Here is a 15,592-nt window from a genome sequence, read left to right as displayed (position 1 = left end):
AAACAACAAAAGAGAGAGAGAGAGAGAGATACATGGGTCATTTGAGGGAGTGAATTTCAAGGGGCTGTTTTGTTTTTTAAAGAAAGGTGAGGTGGAGGGGTGGACCATGATTTACATATTTTATGAGACATAAGATTTTGGCCACTAAAGAACAAGGAAGGAAGGGTAAATTTTAACAAAAAATTTGAGAGAAAATTGAAGTTTGGAGAATGTGAAATTGGGGAGTTTTTTTTTTTTTTTTTTTGGGGTGGGGTCAAAAAAAAAAATTGGGGAGTTTGGAAGTTGTTTTCCTTCATTAGATTTGGAGGAAAGCAAGGGGGGGCCAAAGGAAGATTATGGGGGGGGAGGTGGGAGAGGGCCCCACATGAAATCCTCCGAAGAGATACGGGTGATGTCAGCAAGTTGGTGCCACTTTTTCTTTTTCCAAATTCTTTTCCTTTTCTGTCAAATGGGGTTGGAAGAAAATTTGGGATCATGTGGGAGCTTAGAATTATCTTTGGAGGCAGGTGGGGGCAGCAGTTCAAAGAGAGGGGCAATTTCTCTTGATTCCCCTTGTAAGATTTGCTTCCCACGGCTTACCTTCTCCTTAATTTATACACACGCGCACATATATATTCATATCCTCCTATATGCTCTGAAACCGATCATATCCCATAAAACAAAATTGTGATTAATTGGGTACCGAGTGACTCGAATACCGGACTTTACGGATAAGAATAAGATCTTTTATAGAACAAGGGAAAACAAAAGAAGTGGAGCAAAATCAAGTCGATATCTCGACTCCTTGATTTACTGGCGCAAGGGATAGTGAAAATGACATGTTGCGACATGCTCTGACTCGAGTTTTTGATTGATGTTATCTAGTTCAAGGAAAAACCTGGTACTTTTACGAACCAAACCCTCTATTGCATCCTAAAATTCTCATGGCATTCTTCGGGAACATTACTGCATCCTAAAATTCTTGATCGGTTCAACCGAATTATAAACTTTCACCAAAAAGTGGAATCACGCGCTAAACTTCTCAATAGGTTAGATTACGATCAAAGCTTTTATCGAAAATTGGATGCAATTTAGGTAATTCATCCGAAAGGCTTGGTTGCAAGTTTTGAAAAAAGGTTTAGGACTTGATGGAACCAATTTTAGAAGTTTAGAGCTTGATTACATTTCATAAACAAGATATAGAATTTTGGGCGACTCTTTAATTTCCTGTTTATCAACAAGCTTGGTGCAATTTAGGGCAAAATCCATGAAATATGCCTCAAACTTCATGTGGAAAGGAGGGTTGACCTGAGTCTTAGTCTTGGTCAACGCAATACTCGATCGAGGAGCTTTAACGAAGAAATTCAGCCGGTTTATTTCACGAGACAGTAGCAATCCCCACGATCAGAAGTTATTGTCGAATAAAAACCCTAAAATTTAATTATACATATGTTCATATGGAGTCAATGGTCTGCTGAAAAAATATTGCTCTCATCGTCAAACAAGAGCATATGATCGACGTACATATTTAAGAATTTTGGAAAGAAAATAATTAAATCGCCACAGGTCGTAATTCTCTTTTATCGGGAAAATTATCTAATTAGTCATAAACCTAGGATATTAACTCAATTATAAATATTTTAATTTTGCCAATTTAATCTTGAACTTTTGCGTGAAATTTCAATATTGTCATTTCGACCAATTTTCATCGAAAATCGCCGACGTGACGGTTCGGTCATCGCCGGTCATCCTAATTGGCACATTTGCATGTCAGCGATTTCTATTGAAAATTTGCCGGAAGGACTACATTGAAAATTTACTCAAAAGCTCGTGATTGAATTGAAAAAAAACTGAAAAATTTTGAACTAAATTGAGATTCGGACATGAAATTTATGATGAATTGGCTTACTTTTTCCCTCTTTCATATGAGTGAATCTGTTCAAAGTTCAATTGAATCAATCATCGATTACTTTGAAAAGCAGATGGTGGTTCTTCAATTTTGCACACTTTCGGTTTGATTGATTAGCTTCAAAGCGACATGCAAATCTATTGCTCTTGTTCTCATTATTTCGAGAATCTCCACAGTAAGAACTTCAAGGTTAAGGAATAACGAAGTTGAGATTGATTTCTTGGTAGTAAAATAGCAACAAATCACTTTATATATCACCTTTAAATTACAACACTTTCTATTGGATTTTCATTTATTGATTCGCTCGCTAGCTAATTCCGTTTCATTTTTAATTTTGTCCACGTGGAGCGTGCCATTGTAAAATCTTCAGGATGCACCTAATTAATCGTTGAACATATTTATGGGTCAATACCATTGAAAATCCAAATTGGCAAGCCACGATAGGTTTACTAAAAAATGACTTTCTTCTTTCAAAAAAACACTCAAATCAATACTTGCTAATCTAAATCTACCATCCGTTAGAATTCAAATCAATACCTTGTTAAACTGCATATATGCCGATGCACATAGTAGACAGTTGCAACACCGATCTAAAATTGGAGAGCGACATATCCGACGCGAAAAATTCGAGCATGTTGCCACCATTCACATACTTCAATGGAGAGTATACTGGGGTCGGGGTACCAGTTCGAGATCTCTTACGAGATGAAAATTGGTTTGGAGGCAAGTGTGTCGTGGGGTCGGTTTGAAGTTTTTTTATGATGGCTCGGGATCAATGTGTCATGGCGCTCTCGGAAATGGTCTTTCACGAAATGAAAATCGGATCGAAGTGAATATGTCGTGGAGTAACAATTTGGAATTTCCAACGGCATTCATTTTTTAAAAAATTTAAACTAGTGTATTGATAACATATTCACACGGAAAAGAGTGGGAAAAAAAATTAGTAAAGCGGGGGGAAATTGAGGAACAAAAGAATGTGACAGGAAACAGAGAATCGGGGTACGATGGTTTCTTTTCTCGGCAAAGATTCCCCGACAGACTATAATTCAGTGTAGCCCCCTCCCTCCCCCCCACATGTTGCCCCCATATAAATCCACCCTTTCTAAGATTTTCAAATCTTATCTTATGGGCCCGACGCGACCCACCAATTTGACGTGATCCGAACGGTCCGATGGTGGCTAATCGGACCAATCCGAACTCAGAGCGCATGCCACGTCTGGCTATTGTTGTGAAGTTTCTTTTTAATTCGGGAGATCGGAGTGATCTCAGTCAAAATCATGTGTTTTTGAAAGTTCGACGTCAAAGGAAATCTTGTCAGTGCCGCCACGCGACGAAATTATTGAATTTTCCACATTGGGCGATGTGATTTCGAGTAGAGCAGGAAGGAGATAAGTTTGTGATGTCAAGAAAAATTAACGCGTGTAATAGTTGTTTGGTATTTGCATAGCGATCTAGTGGAAACGTTCTTTCCCTTCTAGAGTCTCCTCGTAGGGACTAATCTAACAAAGAACATTTGAACCGACGCAATTGCCTATACACATTTTAGTGGATTCAATGATATGGTCTCCCTATAAACTAGGTCCGTGTGAGTAGAATCACATAGCATTTACGTGAGTGCGTCTCATTTTTTTTTTTTTTTTGGTTGTATTATGTGCTCTTTTCATCCGCACGATCGTTGTGTTTCCAAATAAACTAATATTGGAGCAAGGTTGTATAAATTTAGGATCCAATGACAACCATGGCATGCACATAGATAATCGATGTGGACAGACCTTTGATATGTTTGCTGCTAGGTGTGGCACAAATTGGGTTTCCGTGGCAGGTGGTGATCAATATTGAGTAGGTTGATGTGATTTTCTTGACCTTGTGAGGATCGAATGTTTAGATTTTGCGTGGATCTATCAGTTCATCTCGTGTTGGTCGTGGCTGTGGTTGGGGTCTTGGTGGGCCGGTTTGAAATTGGTGGAGCGATCAAGTCGAGGATAGATCTAGCGTGTAGATTGATTGGTCAGCATTTCTAGACGAGTTGACCATAGCTAAATGTGTACACCCCTAGCGTTCAAGTTCAACGGTGTAGTAATGTTGGATTGATTTATAAGGGATTTGATGTGTCGCTCTGTACCGCGGAGTAGACCTAAGTCGTCCACCGACGTAAAGATATATCTCCCCATCTATATTTCCTATCCTCATTGAAATTGATCATCCTTTTTCTTCCCAAGCAATCCCCAAATTTCCCAACTAGCTGAAGATTGAACCGAGGCTTTGAATCATTTTCCATACGGTGAGCATGCAACTGGAACAGTGACAAATATCATCATCATCAACAACATCAACCTCAGTAGGCGCACACAACACAAGGCACTGTGAAGTATCTAGGGTTAGCTAGAGACAGCCAATGGAAACGCAACATAATCTAGTTGGGCCTAAGAGATGGAGACTAGTCAGTTTGGGAGAGGGGAGAGGAGGTTAGGACGGTTCGTGGCCAATGAGGTTCCCCACGTTTTCAGACGACAGTGTTTTTGTGGTCGTGACCAGGGCACCGGCACAGCCTCGCACATGCTCTCTCTTCTCCCCCCCACCCCCAAGAATTTTTCCCTCCATCATCACTTTTGACCCCACCAAGTATGCCTTTTTCTCTTTGGAGTCTTGCCTCCTTCCCTCAACCAATCGAATCTATCTCGGGATCTTGCCCATTTATTTGTATTCTTCTTGTTCTTTTTTCCTTTTATGCCATCATCATGGATTCCTCCGGTCAAAATAATACTGTGGATTTGCACTGGAGAGAAATTACGTATGGAAAATTTGTTGAATTTTGCTTAGGCATACATGATGTCGATTAGACAATTAATGTTAGGGTACCCATGAATACTGCTGTACTTAATCATGGAAATTTTCGCAATCATATATGACGTCAATTATAATACTATTGCTATTCATATGATTCACAGAACTTTCGTAATTATGATAGGGTGTTTGAGCATCACATTAATCGTAGTTATTTATCACAGTATTCCATTACTCCAATCGTACCATTAGGTATATGTCGGTTGCTTAACGAATGTAATTAAATTATTTAATCCCTGTACCACGAGATGAACAAAAGAGATAAAGCGTAGTTTGAAAACGGCTAGTATTGTTTGTGCTGTAATAGCTACTAGATGATGGAAAATGACGTAAAAGGTACTTATTTTTGCGAGTTAAGATCGATAAAATTGTGACGTAATAACCACGAGATTAATGGTCCCTTTGAAAAAATTATCAAAAAAGTTCTAAATCTATTATAATTGTGCCAATTCATTCATGAATTTTTTTTGCCAAGTTAGTCTTAAACCTTTTGCATTTGTGTCAATTTAGTTTATTTGGCCGGTCAGCATGGATGTGGCCAATTTTAAAAATATTGCCATATTTTTTCAATTTTTTTATTTTTATTTTTATTTCCTTTTTTCTTCCTTCTACCTCCATTTGGTGGCTGAGCCATGCGAGGTCGAGCCTCGCCCAGCCCTCGCTAGATTTGGGGCAAGGTTGCGCTTCGGTGGCCGGCTAGAGGTAGAAGGAAGAAATAAATAAATAAATAAATAAAAATTAAAAATTAGCTACATCAATGCCGATTGGTCAAATAGACTGAATTGAAATAAATACAAAAGGTTTACGACCGAATCAACAAAATAAAAAGTTTAGGATAGAATCGGCATAATTATAATATGTTTATGACTTTTTTTCGGCAATTCTCCCATTTCACACCCTTCTTGCCCTAGATCTCCAACTCGTTTTGCCCGTTTGAGCACGCACGAGTACGACGCGGCAAGGCCGCTGGACACGGCTTTTCAAAGCTGGGTGCTCCTCCATCATTCGGTTTCTGTATGTATCCAGACAATTGCCCGAGCAATTTTACCAGGAAAGGTGTGGGGAAGAGACTGAGAAAGAAGATGGAAGGAAAGAGAGAGAGAAAAGATTTGGTGTTGGATTTTGGAGTACTGTGAGATTTGGAAGAAAGTTGAGGGGGGAAGGGCATCATCTCTGGTCATGCCTAACATGGCGTGTCACGCTGAAACTTGACCACTAATAATGACCAGTTGGCTTTTCGTATGGTCCCCCCACGAGCCACCCCTCGATTTCTTGCACTCGGCACGATCGACCCGATTCATTCGATCCGTCGGATCACGTGGGTTCGACGTGGGATTCGCGTGATCGGACGGATCTTGTGCACCGAGCTCGTATGAATCGGGCGACGGTGAATAATTTTCCCCCTTAATAAGGCCATCTCGTTCCATGGTCCCTGTCGCCATTAACAAAAATCCCGCTTTCGTATTTGACACTTTAAAGATGAATCATTTGCTTATACCATAATGCAATGTCGAAAGTTACATCGTGTGCTTAGATTCTGTCGAGCAAGAGCACTCAGCTAGATTATACGAGATAGAGCACTATCTATCGGGACTATAAAGGAGATTTGTGACCTAATGTTCTAGACATATTCAATATACGTGGTGTGGAAATTTTTTGATAATTTTTTTTTTGGCTATCACGAGCATTTGGTCCAACCTGTTTCACAATGTGATCCACCCTCAAGCAGTCATCACCTTGGGTGGTGAGTAGTTACCATTAACAACTCTTTTTTAGGCTTGACCCAAGTGAAATGTGTTTGGTCGTTACGCACGAATCACTTCACAAAGTCCTTGTTTCGCCGGAACTATCCGCGACGACGATTTTCGATGTCAACAGTCTCTAATCAGAAGTGTGCGAATTAAGTATCACATGAGATGAAGTGCGACGCTATGAGCGTCGGTTTCTAAACTCTGTTTGGGAAATGCTAAAAGGGGGCACCTCTAAAGTCCACTAGCCTCGTGTCCTTTGCGATCGTCGGCCTACGTATCGAAGAATTATAGCGAACAAGTAGAATTCTAAAGATGGCTCTAACAACACAAGAGGTGGCTTATTTTTCGTACCACTTCATCTCCAAACAAGTTAAAAGAGGCGGCTCTTGTAATAGCACAACTTTTATCTACGTCAACGAATTGGTGGTGGTGCTGAAGTGATGGCAACCGGACGAGAGAAGTTAGGATTTTGGTGGATGATTAACCGAAAATATTAGGTCTATCCAAATAAGACAGAAAAATATTAGAAGTGCCAAAGTTTATGTACGACATTCACTTTGATGACAAATTTATTTTGGATTACTTAAATGTCAATTTTTTTGAAAAACGATTATTTTAATGCCAACTCCATTGAGTTTTGCTAGGAATCTTATGTGGCTCGCCGGAAGATTTCAATCAACAATATAAAAAAGCTAATTTTTTTTAAAAGATAAAATATAAATAAATAAATAAATAAAATAGAGGGGTTGCGGCGGCACGGCGAGGGATTGCCCTTGTCGCCATCGCCCCTCCATCGCCCGCAATGGTTTGCGGGTGTTGCCGAGCCCTGGCTAGTGACCAACGACCCTCCCTGACGGCGAGTAAGGGTTCGTCGGGGTCGGTGAAGCCTAGCCATGGGTGGGCGAGGCCTTGCGACCCTACGGCGAGGCTTGAGCTCACCTAGATCCGAGAGGTCAAGCCCTCGCCTACGATCGACGACCATCCCCCACTCTCGCCAGCCATTGCAAGCCTTCGCTTCTGCAAACAATCCAAAAATTTTTATTTTTATTTTTATTTTTTAGCTTAATTTTCTGTTTAATTTAATATTTAAATAAAATTAGCTTATTTTGAAGTTTAAAAGTCCACGTGAACTGATTTTTTATATAAAAAAAAATTGCCATAGAATATTAGAAAATTAAAAATAAATGACACGTAATCATTTGACTGAAATCTCTCGCCATTGGTATTTAAGTGATTATTTTTTCTTCAATTTAGCAATTATGCGAGCCGACGAAATATTTTGGTACCAATGTAAGTGTCGTACACAAACTTTGATACTTATGGTGTTCTTTTGCCACCCAAATAAAGCAGTGACATTTATTAGCTTTAGTTTCTTGAATATACATATTCGTCTCGTCCAATCAAGAAAGGTAGAGCTTAAATACCCTACGAAAATTTATGCACACTAGTTTTGAATTTTGTCAAGTGAGCACTAGGGAAATATCAAATTTAGCTCCGTTCGTTTCGCGAAAAATGAATGATTTGAAAATTATTTTTTTAGATATAATCACTTGTATCGCCTGAAATAATTAGTTAACTAAAAATGTTTTCATCATGGACTACATTATATGTCTATACATTTTTGTAGACGATAAAAACGTTCTTCATTTGTTTACTTTTGTAAGCGACACAAGCTGTTATTTTTAGGAAAATATTTCTCAAATCATTCATTTTTAGCGAAACAAACGGATCTTAATTGAAATTTGTGAAAATGTCAATGAAATTATCTGTGTCGTGCTAATATCTTCTCTCCCATTTAATTAGATCTGAAGTCAAATCGAGTCATATGCTTATTTCATAACTTCCCTTGGTGTAGTTCATGTTCATAGAAAGAAATGAAAAGAAAAGAAAAGGTTCCCGATTCCGCATACCACGCGAACGAGAGTGTGGAACCGATCGCGAAAATTATCATTTGACTTTTAACTAGAATATCTAATGTATAATAGGCCTATGTCTATGAAATTTCACATTGGATAAATACAATATATAAATAGATAATTAAACGATGAAGTCCAACAGGCGGTTAGATATGTAGACCCTAGTCCGATCTTTGGAAATATACTCCCAGAAGAAGGTGACAAATAGGAAATTTCCGGCATATGATCTTTCTGACCAAACATCAGAATCATGTAGCAATCACACTTGAGGATATTAATTCTAGGTCAATTCAAGTTGTATATGCCAAGACGTGAAATTTTTATTGTTTGGGGAGCTGGAAAAATGCACCGGTTGTTATCGTTATGGCAAGATATATAATTATATTGAAGCTGGCGGCTTGATGCAATGAACCCCACAACCTGGCTCGTTTTAATTTAAGAGATATGCTTGGGACTATGAGATCTTCTTTGATAACATACTTTAATTACAACGAAGGATCTGTCCTTTCTATTTTCATACAAGCTAAGTGTCATGGCTCATCTAGGCGATTACTTTGGATTTAAATAGAAAAATTGCAACTTGGAGGGAGAGATTTTGAACGTAGGCGTCGAAAGAGACTTTGACCTTTTCGTATGTCTTTTGTAAGCTGGAAATTAAGTTCAATAATCCTGCATGGCAGCTTAAAATGCAAGGACTTTTAAAAAAAAAAAAAGGGTTTAACATACGAGATCTTATTGTACTAATCAATGATGCCCGTCCTATTTCATCGTATCCGGGATGTGATAGGGTTTCAAAAATGGACGTGGACGACCCTATTTGGTCAAATTTCCAAGCAACACATCTTTATGAGAAAATTGTTTCTTTTGTTTCGGAAAACTCGAGAGCTGATCCGAGCGTCACCTAATTACTAAACCAAAAAAAAGGGGGTACGATAAAAGAAACTCAAAATCGTTATATTTTCCACCCATATTTTTTTTTTTTTTTCAAAAGGTTTGGACAATTATTTAAGGGGTTTATATCACAACTGGATATGCCATCGAATGAGTAGTTACTTTATTTTATTTGTATGTTCATTGATTTACTTATTTTAGCCGAAGTTCTCTTCTGTGGCATCTTAAAATCATACTTTACAACCTAAACAAGCTCTATAGTAGGTTGGACAAAACCAATAGGTCCAAACCAAAGTGAACCACAACCAAGTGGATTACATATTTTATTGAGAGACCCAATTGGGAATCGAAACCTAGGTAGCTTGCGGAAACTCCTCGAAACGGTCCCTGCCATTATTGGAAAGAAAAAGGCTCTCAAGAGAGTTCTTCTTGCAAAATATACTACAACTTTAAGGTGGTCTTACTCAAACAAGTGGCAATCTTAGTAGGTAGTATTAAAGTATTCAAAAAATTAGCCATTTGGAAAAAAGTGATTAAATATTCAACCACTTGATATGTGTGTGTATAGATCTATCGGGTATTGGTCGATTTCTTTCGCTTTCCTAAGAAAAGAAAGACAAATTTCTAATATTCACATTTCAGCTAATTACGGGAGGAAATTAAATCGGGGAAATTACCAAAATCCTAAAACTATTGTAATTGTGTCAATTTAGTCTTAAATTTCTTTTTTTCCCGATTCAGTCCTAAACATTTTGCAATTGTGTCAATTCAGTCCATCCACAGAATTTTGGCTAACGAGTGCTGACATAGACAGCGCCCGGCGGACAATATAATATTTTAATTTTTTTAAATTTTTTTTCTTTTTTTACCGATTCAATTCTAAACCTTCAATTCAGTCCATCCGGCAAATAGGTTAAGGACTTTCTTGGTAATTTTTTGAAAATAAAACAGCTAATGCTTCACTTTTCATGCAGAGGGGTCAATTATATTCGTATAAAATAAGATAAATATGCCGAAAAATAAAATAAAATAAAATAAAATATTTGCAAGACCAATGGAAATGAGGAGGCTGTTGACTATATGACCCCCCAAAAGATCCGTTTCCACTTTTAGTTCACCTTTCCCATTATGGTTTTAATGTGCATAAATATTCAAATTAAAATCATCCCATAAGCTAAGCTTCAATCCCACTTACCAAGGCCACAAAGCTTTTGACTTCCAACCCCAACCCGTCTCCAACAATCAACGGAAAAGGCATCAAACAGCTCCATGATTTGCAATTAGATCCTTTCTTATCATCAAATAGTGCAAAGGTCGAAAGACAAAGCCCCGGTTAATTTTGCCATTTGAATAAGATGTTGGGCCATTTAATCTCTCTCTCTCTCTCTCTCTCTTTCTTTCCTAGAAAAAGATTGGCCACGCGGAACAAATGGAACTTTACGAAAGGAGGAGCCTTTTCTTTTTCCCTTTTTGGGTGATTTTTCTCGAGTCATGAGTCTTCCCAGGCCCCTCGATTCTTCCGGGCGACGCTGCCACGTGGCTTAAGCCTGCCAATTAAGTGATATACATATGTCACGGGCCGACAAATCCTTGTTTGCGGAATAGCCACGTGCGGTGGTTAGCGAGCTAAGAAGATCGGGCCAATTTTCATTTCTAGTGTTGTTCCTCGTACGGCGAATATCATTCTCCTGTTGGATTATGCCACGCCCAGTTTGGCTCGAGCATTCAATGCCTTGAGCGAGACGTCCAATCCAATTCGATACAATAATTGGATTCGGCCTGCCATGATCCCATTAAGAGAGCGGCATCAGCTTTCGATGAGTGACTTATGTATGGAAGATCAATCCCGTTTTCACTAGCTCCACTAAAAAGGGGCACGAGAGAAGTCGATCCGTGACTTATGCACATGTGAGGTCAAGTGGATAATGGCAATCGATTAGTTACATCACGTCATGTGATGGACACATCACGTGAATACTTTCTCATATCCCACCTATCGAAAATGCTACGATTTTCTCTTTTTTTTTTTTCCTAATGTTTATCTTTTTCCCTTCGACTTAGATGGTGAAATCTCATTAGTAGCGCAGGCATTTTTGCTTTTTCTAACCACATCGGAATTTCCATGGCACCCTACTTCGACGTCCAAGCATCTAATTTTGGTCAAACTGTTTTGTCACGACGAGTTGTGGAAAGTATAGACGCAATGCGCCTTGCGAGAAATTGTTTTGCTGTAAGATCTGCCTTTAAGGCCCAATGGTGGTTAACAATGTTTTAACAAGGTCACAGGGCTTGAGCTACCTATACCGGCCTTCATTGTCCGATTATATTTTCCCCGCCAAAAATCCCCGGCAGTCGGACCGGAGACCTGCACGGCCGGCAGCCGGACTCTGAGCCTTGTTGGCCTTGTTGGCCATACCTTTCAATAGTGTCAAGATTTTCTCTTGTGCACGGCCCAATAGCTTATTTTTTGGGATGTACTTTCGTTATGAAAACAACTCAGTCGAAACAACCAGAGTCTGAAAATTTCAACCAATCGCAAGAAAATTCCGATGAACGTGGTCTTGACATTCCACAATCAATGAATTTACCAATCTTTATGTTGCGCGGAACAAGCGATCGATCAATAAATAGACAGAACAAGAAAATAAATCGGACACCGGACGTACGCGGTTCGATCGTAGAGACCTACGTTCACGGGGAGAACAGCAACGAATTTCATTATAAATCAAGCGATACACAGGAGATTACAAGCTACACTCTAGTCGTTCAAACACTTTTGGTGTTTTCCCGCCACAATTACATTTAAGAAGCATACAGTATTTAGCCCATAATTCCTAGCGAAATAATCTCTCAATTTTATAAAAAAGTTACACAAATCTGATAACAAGATTTAATCGGCTATCAAACACTCATGGATCTTCGTCGGGATGTAATTCACGAGTAAGAAAGCACCCGCTACCAAGCACTCAAGAACGGCGCTTCAAGACTCCTTACTTCGTGACGTCGTTTTATATATACATACACACACATGCAAGCTAGGCACAAAAAGACGAATCCATCTCTATCATATTTTCTCCTATCGAGTCCTTAGCCACCGCCCAGAGTATTAGAAATAGGATTCGGTCAACAAAGTTCCACGTGGACTTTTCTTTTCTTGACTGTGACTACAGCTTGCGTCAGGAGAAATGGATCTCCTAACATTGCCAATTGAATATTAAGAGTGATGTTGATCAAATCGAGCCATTCAAATTAAAATAGAAAGCCTGATTTAATCTATGTCATCTCTTGAAAAGGAGGAAAAATTTTGAGTGAGAACTTTTAAAAATTTTGAAAAGGTGACATTAATCGAATCGGACCGTCCAAATTTCAAATTGATTTGGAAGGTCCGATTTGATCAATGTCACTCTTGGCAATGTTAGGAGATTCGGAAGTGAATCCAACACGTATTGTTTTGCTTCTTCTTTCCCTGACATTATCAACAACAGATTTGCCTTCCACGATAATTTCCAAGCTAGGAGTTCCACGCCAAAATGTCAAAAGCCAATGCCAACGAAGAAACAATTCTCGGATATCCGCAAAATATCCAAATATCTTACTTTCTTTTAATCGAGTATGCTTTATTTTTACAATTCATATTTTTGTTTCGGGCTCAAACTCGAAACATATTCTAACACTTTATTTGAGTGAATAATATATTTCCAACGGGAAAAAAATATGTATTCTTGTGGAGGGAACAATAGAATTCTGCTAAAAGGACACGAGAAATTCTTTGCTACATGGCCGTTCCATGCTTGCTACGCAGAGCAAAAGCTTGTCACCTGGTTAAGATGCCGACGGTCCATACTAAGCTGAGAGACAGACAACTCGAAACAAAACCCAGCAATCTTTACCGCCCTTCGGTGACCAGAGATGCCGAGATTGTCAACGAAGAGAACGAAATGTTCTGAGGCACGTCCGAGCTGGTCGCGCTGGTGCTTCCGGGGAAGTCCCGGGCTTCAATTATGTCCCTCAAGTTGTCGGGCAATTTCGAGACTCCGGTCAAGTACTGAACCACGCTAGACATGCTGGGCCTGGCGGCTGCCACCACGTGCGAGCAGTAGAGCCCGAGCTTCAATGCCACTTCAGCTTCTTCGGCCGCGTAATCGTTCTGAAGCCTGCCATCCACGGTCTCCAGAAGGTCTCCCCTGTCCCAGCAGTTTAGCACCCACTCGGCGAGAAGAGTTTGATCTTCTGGCGCTCGTGGGTCCAGCGGCCTCCTGCCACAAACAACCTCCAACATGAAAACCCCAAATGCGAACAAGTCGGTGCTCGTGTTGGCTTTGCCAGTCCGGGCAAGTTCAGGTGCGATGTAGCCCAGTGTACCCGCCAAGACCGATGTTTGGGGGTCAGTCCCATGTTCGACTAACTTGGCCAGGCCGAAATCTCCTAATCTCCCATTCATGTCGCCGTCTATCAGGACATTGCTGGCTTTGATATCCCTGTGTATGACCACTTGTGTCCATTGCTGGTGCAAATAGAAGAGCGCGGCCGCCACATCTTTCAGGATCTTGTATCGCATTCCCCAATCGAGCGTCGACTTTGGTTGCCCGTACAGATACTTGTCTAGGCTTCCATTGGGCATGTAATCATAGACCAGGAACAGTTCTTGCTTGTGCCTGCAATAACCGAGGAGCCTGGCGAGGTTTGGGTGCCGAAGGCGGCCAATTGTGGCGATTTCTGCCACGAATTCCCTCATCCCTTGGTTGGAATCGTGGGCGACCCTCTTCACCGCAATCTGCATGTTCGACGCCAGCAAGAGCCCTCTGTACACTCGGCCGAACCCTCCTTTCCCAAGAATCTCTCTGTCCTTGAAGCCTTTTGTGGCAGCGAAGAGTTCCTTGTAGGTGAACTTATGCGGTCCATACTGGACTTCCCAATCTTCCAACACTTCCCTAGACCTCCTCTTCCTCGAAAGCAAGATCGCACCGAAAACTAAAACTAGGACAAAAGTAGCTGCCGCTAGGGACAGAACTACTGCTAAGATCTTCTTTATTTTTCCGTATCCTCCTTTTCCTTCAGGGCTTTCAGGAAGTTTAGGAAGCCGAGACGCTTCGATGTCTTCGGCTTCACCGTTCATTTTGAAGTTCCAGGCCAATATGTAATGAGATGCTGAAGATGTTTCTGAGAGCGATGAAAAGCCGACATACATGTACTCGTACAAGTCAGAAGAAATATCTTGCGTCAAGGTCAGTAGCAGGACGCTAGGTCTCGGCTTACCGACCGGAGATAAGGTGACCGTGGCTTTGTTGTTGGTGCTGTTGTATTCCACCCGAGATTGGATCGGGTCACCTGCATGGAACATGAGATTCTTCCCGCCATATTGATTGTTGGTGAAGATCTGGTCCAGTTCAACTACGATCGTGTGGTTTGGACTGTTTCCATCGGAATTGTTCAGTGACAAGCCACTGTTGTTTGGCGAGATTCCAAAAGCCCCCTTAGAGGGCGAAATGACGAAGTAAAATCCACTCCCATCCGCAAGGTCCGTGGAAGGAACGGCGAAGGCAAAAGTCGTAGAGAAAGAGAAGGCATCACCAGCCGAGGAATTCTTGAACTGGAGGGGACTGCTGTAATACGCGTAGCCCGCGTCTTGTGCCGTCGAGTTTGTAACGACGGTTGCGCCATTGGAATCTACCTCCAGGACGCCTTCGAGCTTCAACAGCCCATAGAAGCTGAAATTCCCCGGAACGGTTTCTGAACATGCCACCTTCAGAAGCAAGAACGCCATGAAAATCGAGAACGGCATGGCCAAAGACGGAGTCCTCAATCTAGGAAGAGCCCAAGATTGCTCGACCGGCAAAGGATTAACAGTCTCTTTTTTCTTGAATTACCAGACAGGTCAGTGGGAAAGAAACACCTGCAAATTTCTTAAAAGAACGTTAAGCTGGTTCAAAAGTCATTATACCTTCCGACAAACAAAAATTGATTTCTCTGACCAATCTAAGGTTTACTTTGGTGGGCTTCCAGAAGAAATATAATTTATATAAACCGTGCTTTTCTCTCCGTTCAAAATGCCTCATGGATTATAGCAGGTTTGACCAAAGCAAGTCGAACGTGGATTTGCTTTATAGGTGGCAGGTTCCTTGGAACCGCCCGTTCCGGTTCAGGAACCGGCGGTTCCGGTTCCTGAAAAAGGTGAAACCCCCGGTTCCTAGGCCCAATGGTTATTTTTCTCCAGGCCTCCTTTTTTTTTTTTTTTTTTTTTTTTTTTAAACCGGGTCGGAACCGGCCCTTGAGAGCCGGTTCCGGTTCCGGGTTGGAACCGT

At 40.7% G+C, this 15,592-nt stretch overlaps 1 protein-coding gene across 1 annotated transcript; it reads right to left on the bottom strand.

The window, feature by feature from the left end:
- Positions 1 to 13,067: 13,067 nt before the first annotated feature.
- Positions 13,068 to 15,154, bottom strand: LOC115737852 (L-type lectin-domain containing receptor kinase V.9-like). The gene has a single exon (XM_030670220.2). It carries the CDS (start codon positions 15,070 to 15,072, stop codon positions 13,177 to 13,179), a length of 1,896 nt encoding a protein of 631 aa, XP_030526080.2. The 5' UTR covers positions 15,073 to 15,154; the 3' UTR covers positions 13,068 to 13,176.
- Between the last annotated feature and the right edge of the window lie 438 nt (positions 15,155 to 15,592).

Source organism: Rhodamnia argentea, chromosome 7 (assembly GCF_020921035.1).
Source record: "Rhodamnia argentea isolate NSW1041297 chromosome 7, ASM2092103v1, whole genome shotgun sequence".
Classification (NCBI taxonomy): Eukaryota; Viridiplantae; Streptophyta; class Magnoliopsida; order Myrtales; family Myrtaceae; genus Rhodamnia; species Rhodamnia argentea.
Note: the sequence above shows the minus strand (reverse complement) of the source record. Positions and strands in the feature narration are given on the sequence as shown.

What these genes read in the sequence shown, in the direction of transcription:
- LOC115737852 (XM_030670220.2), bottom strand. Translation starts at nt 15,072, where the DNA reads ATGCCGTTCTCGATTTTCATGGCGTTCTTGCTTCTGAAGGTGGCATGT.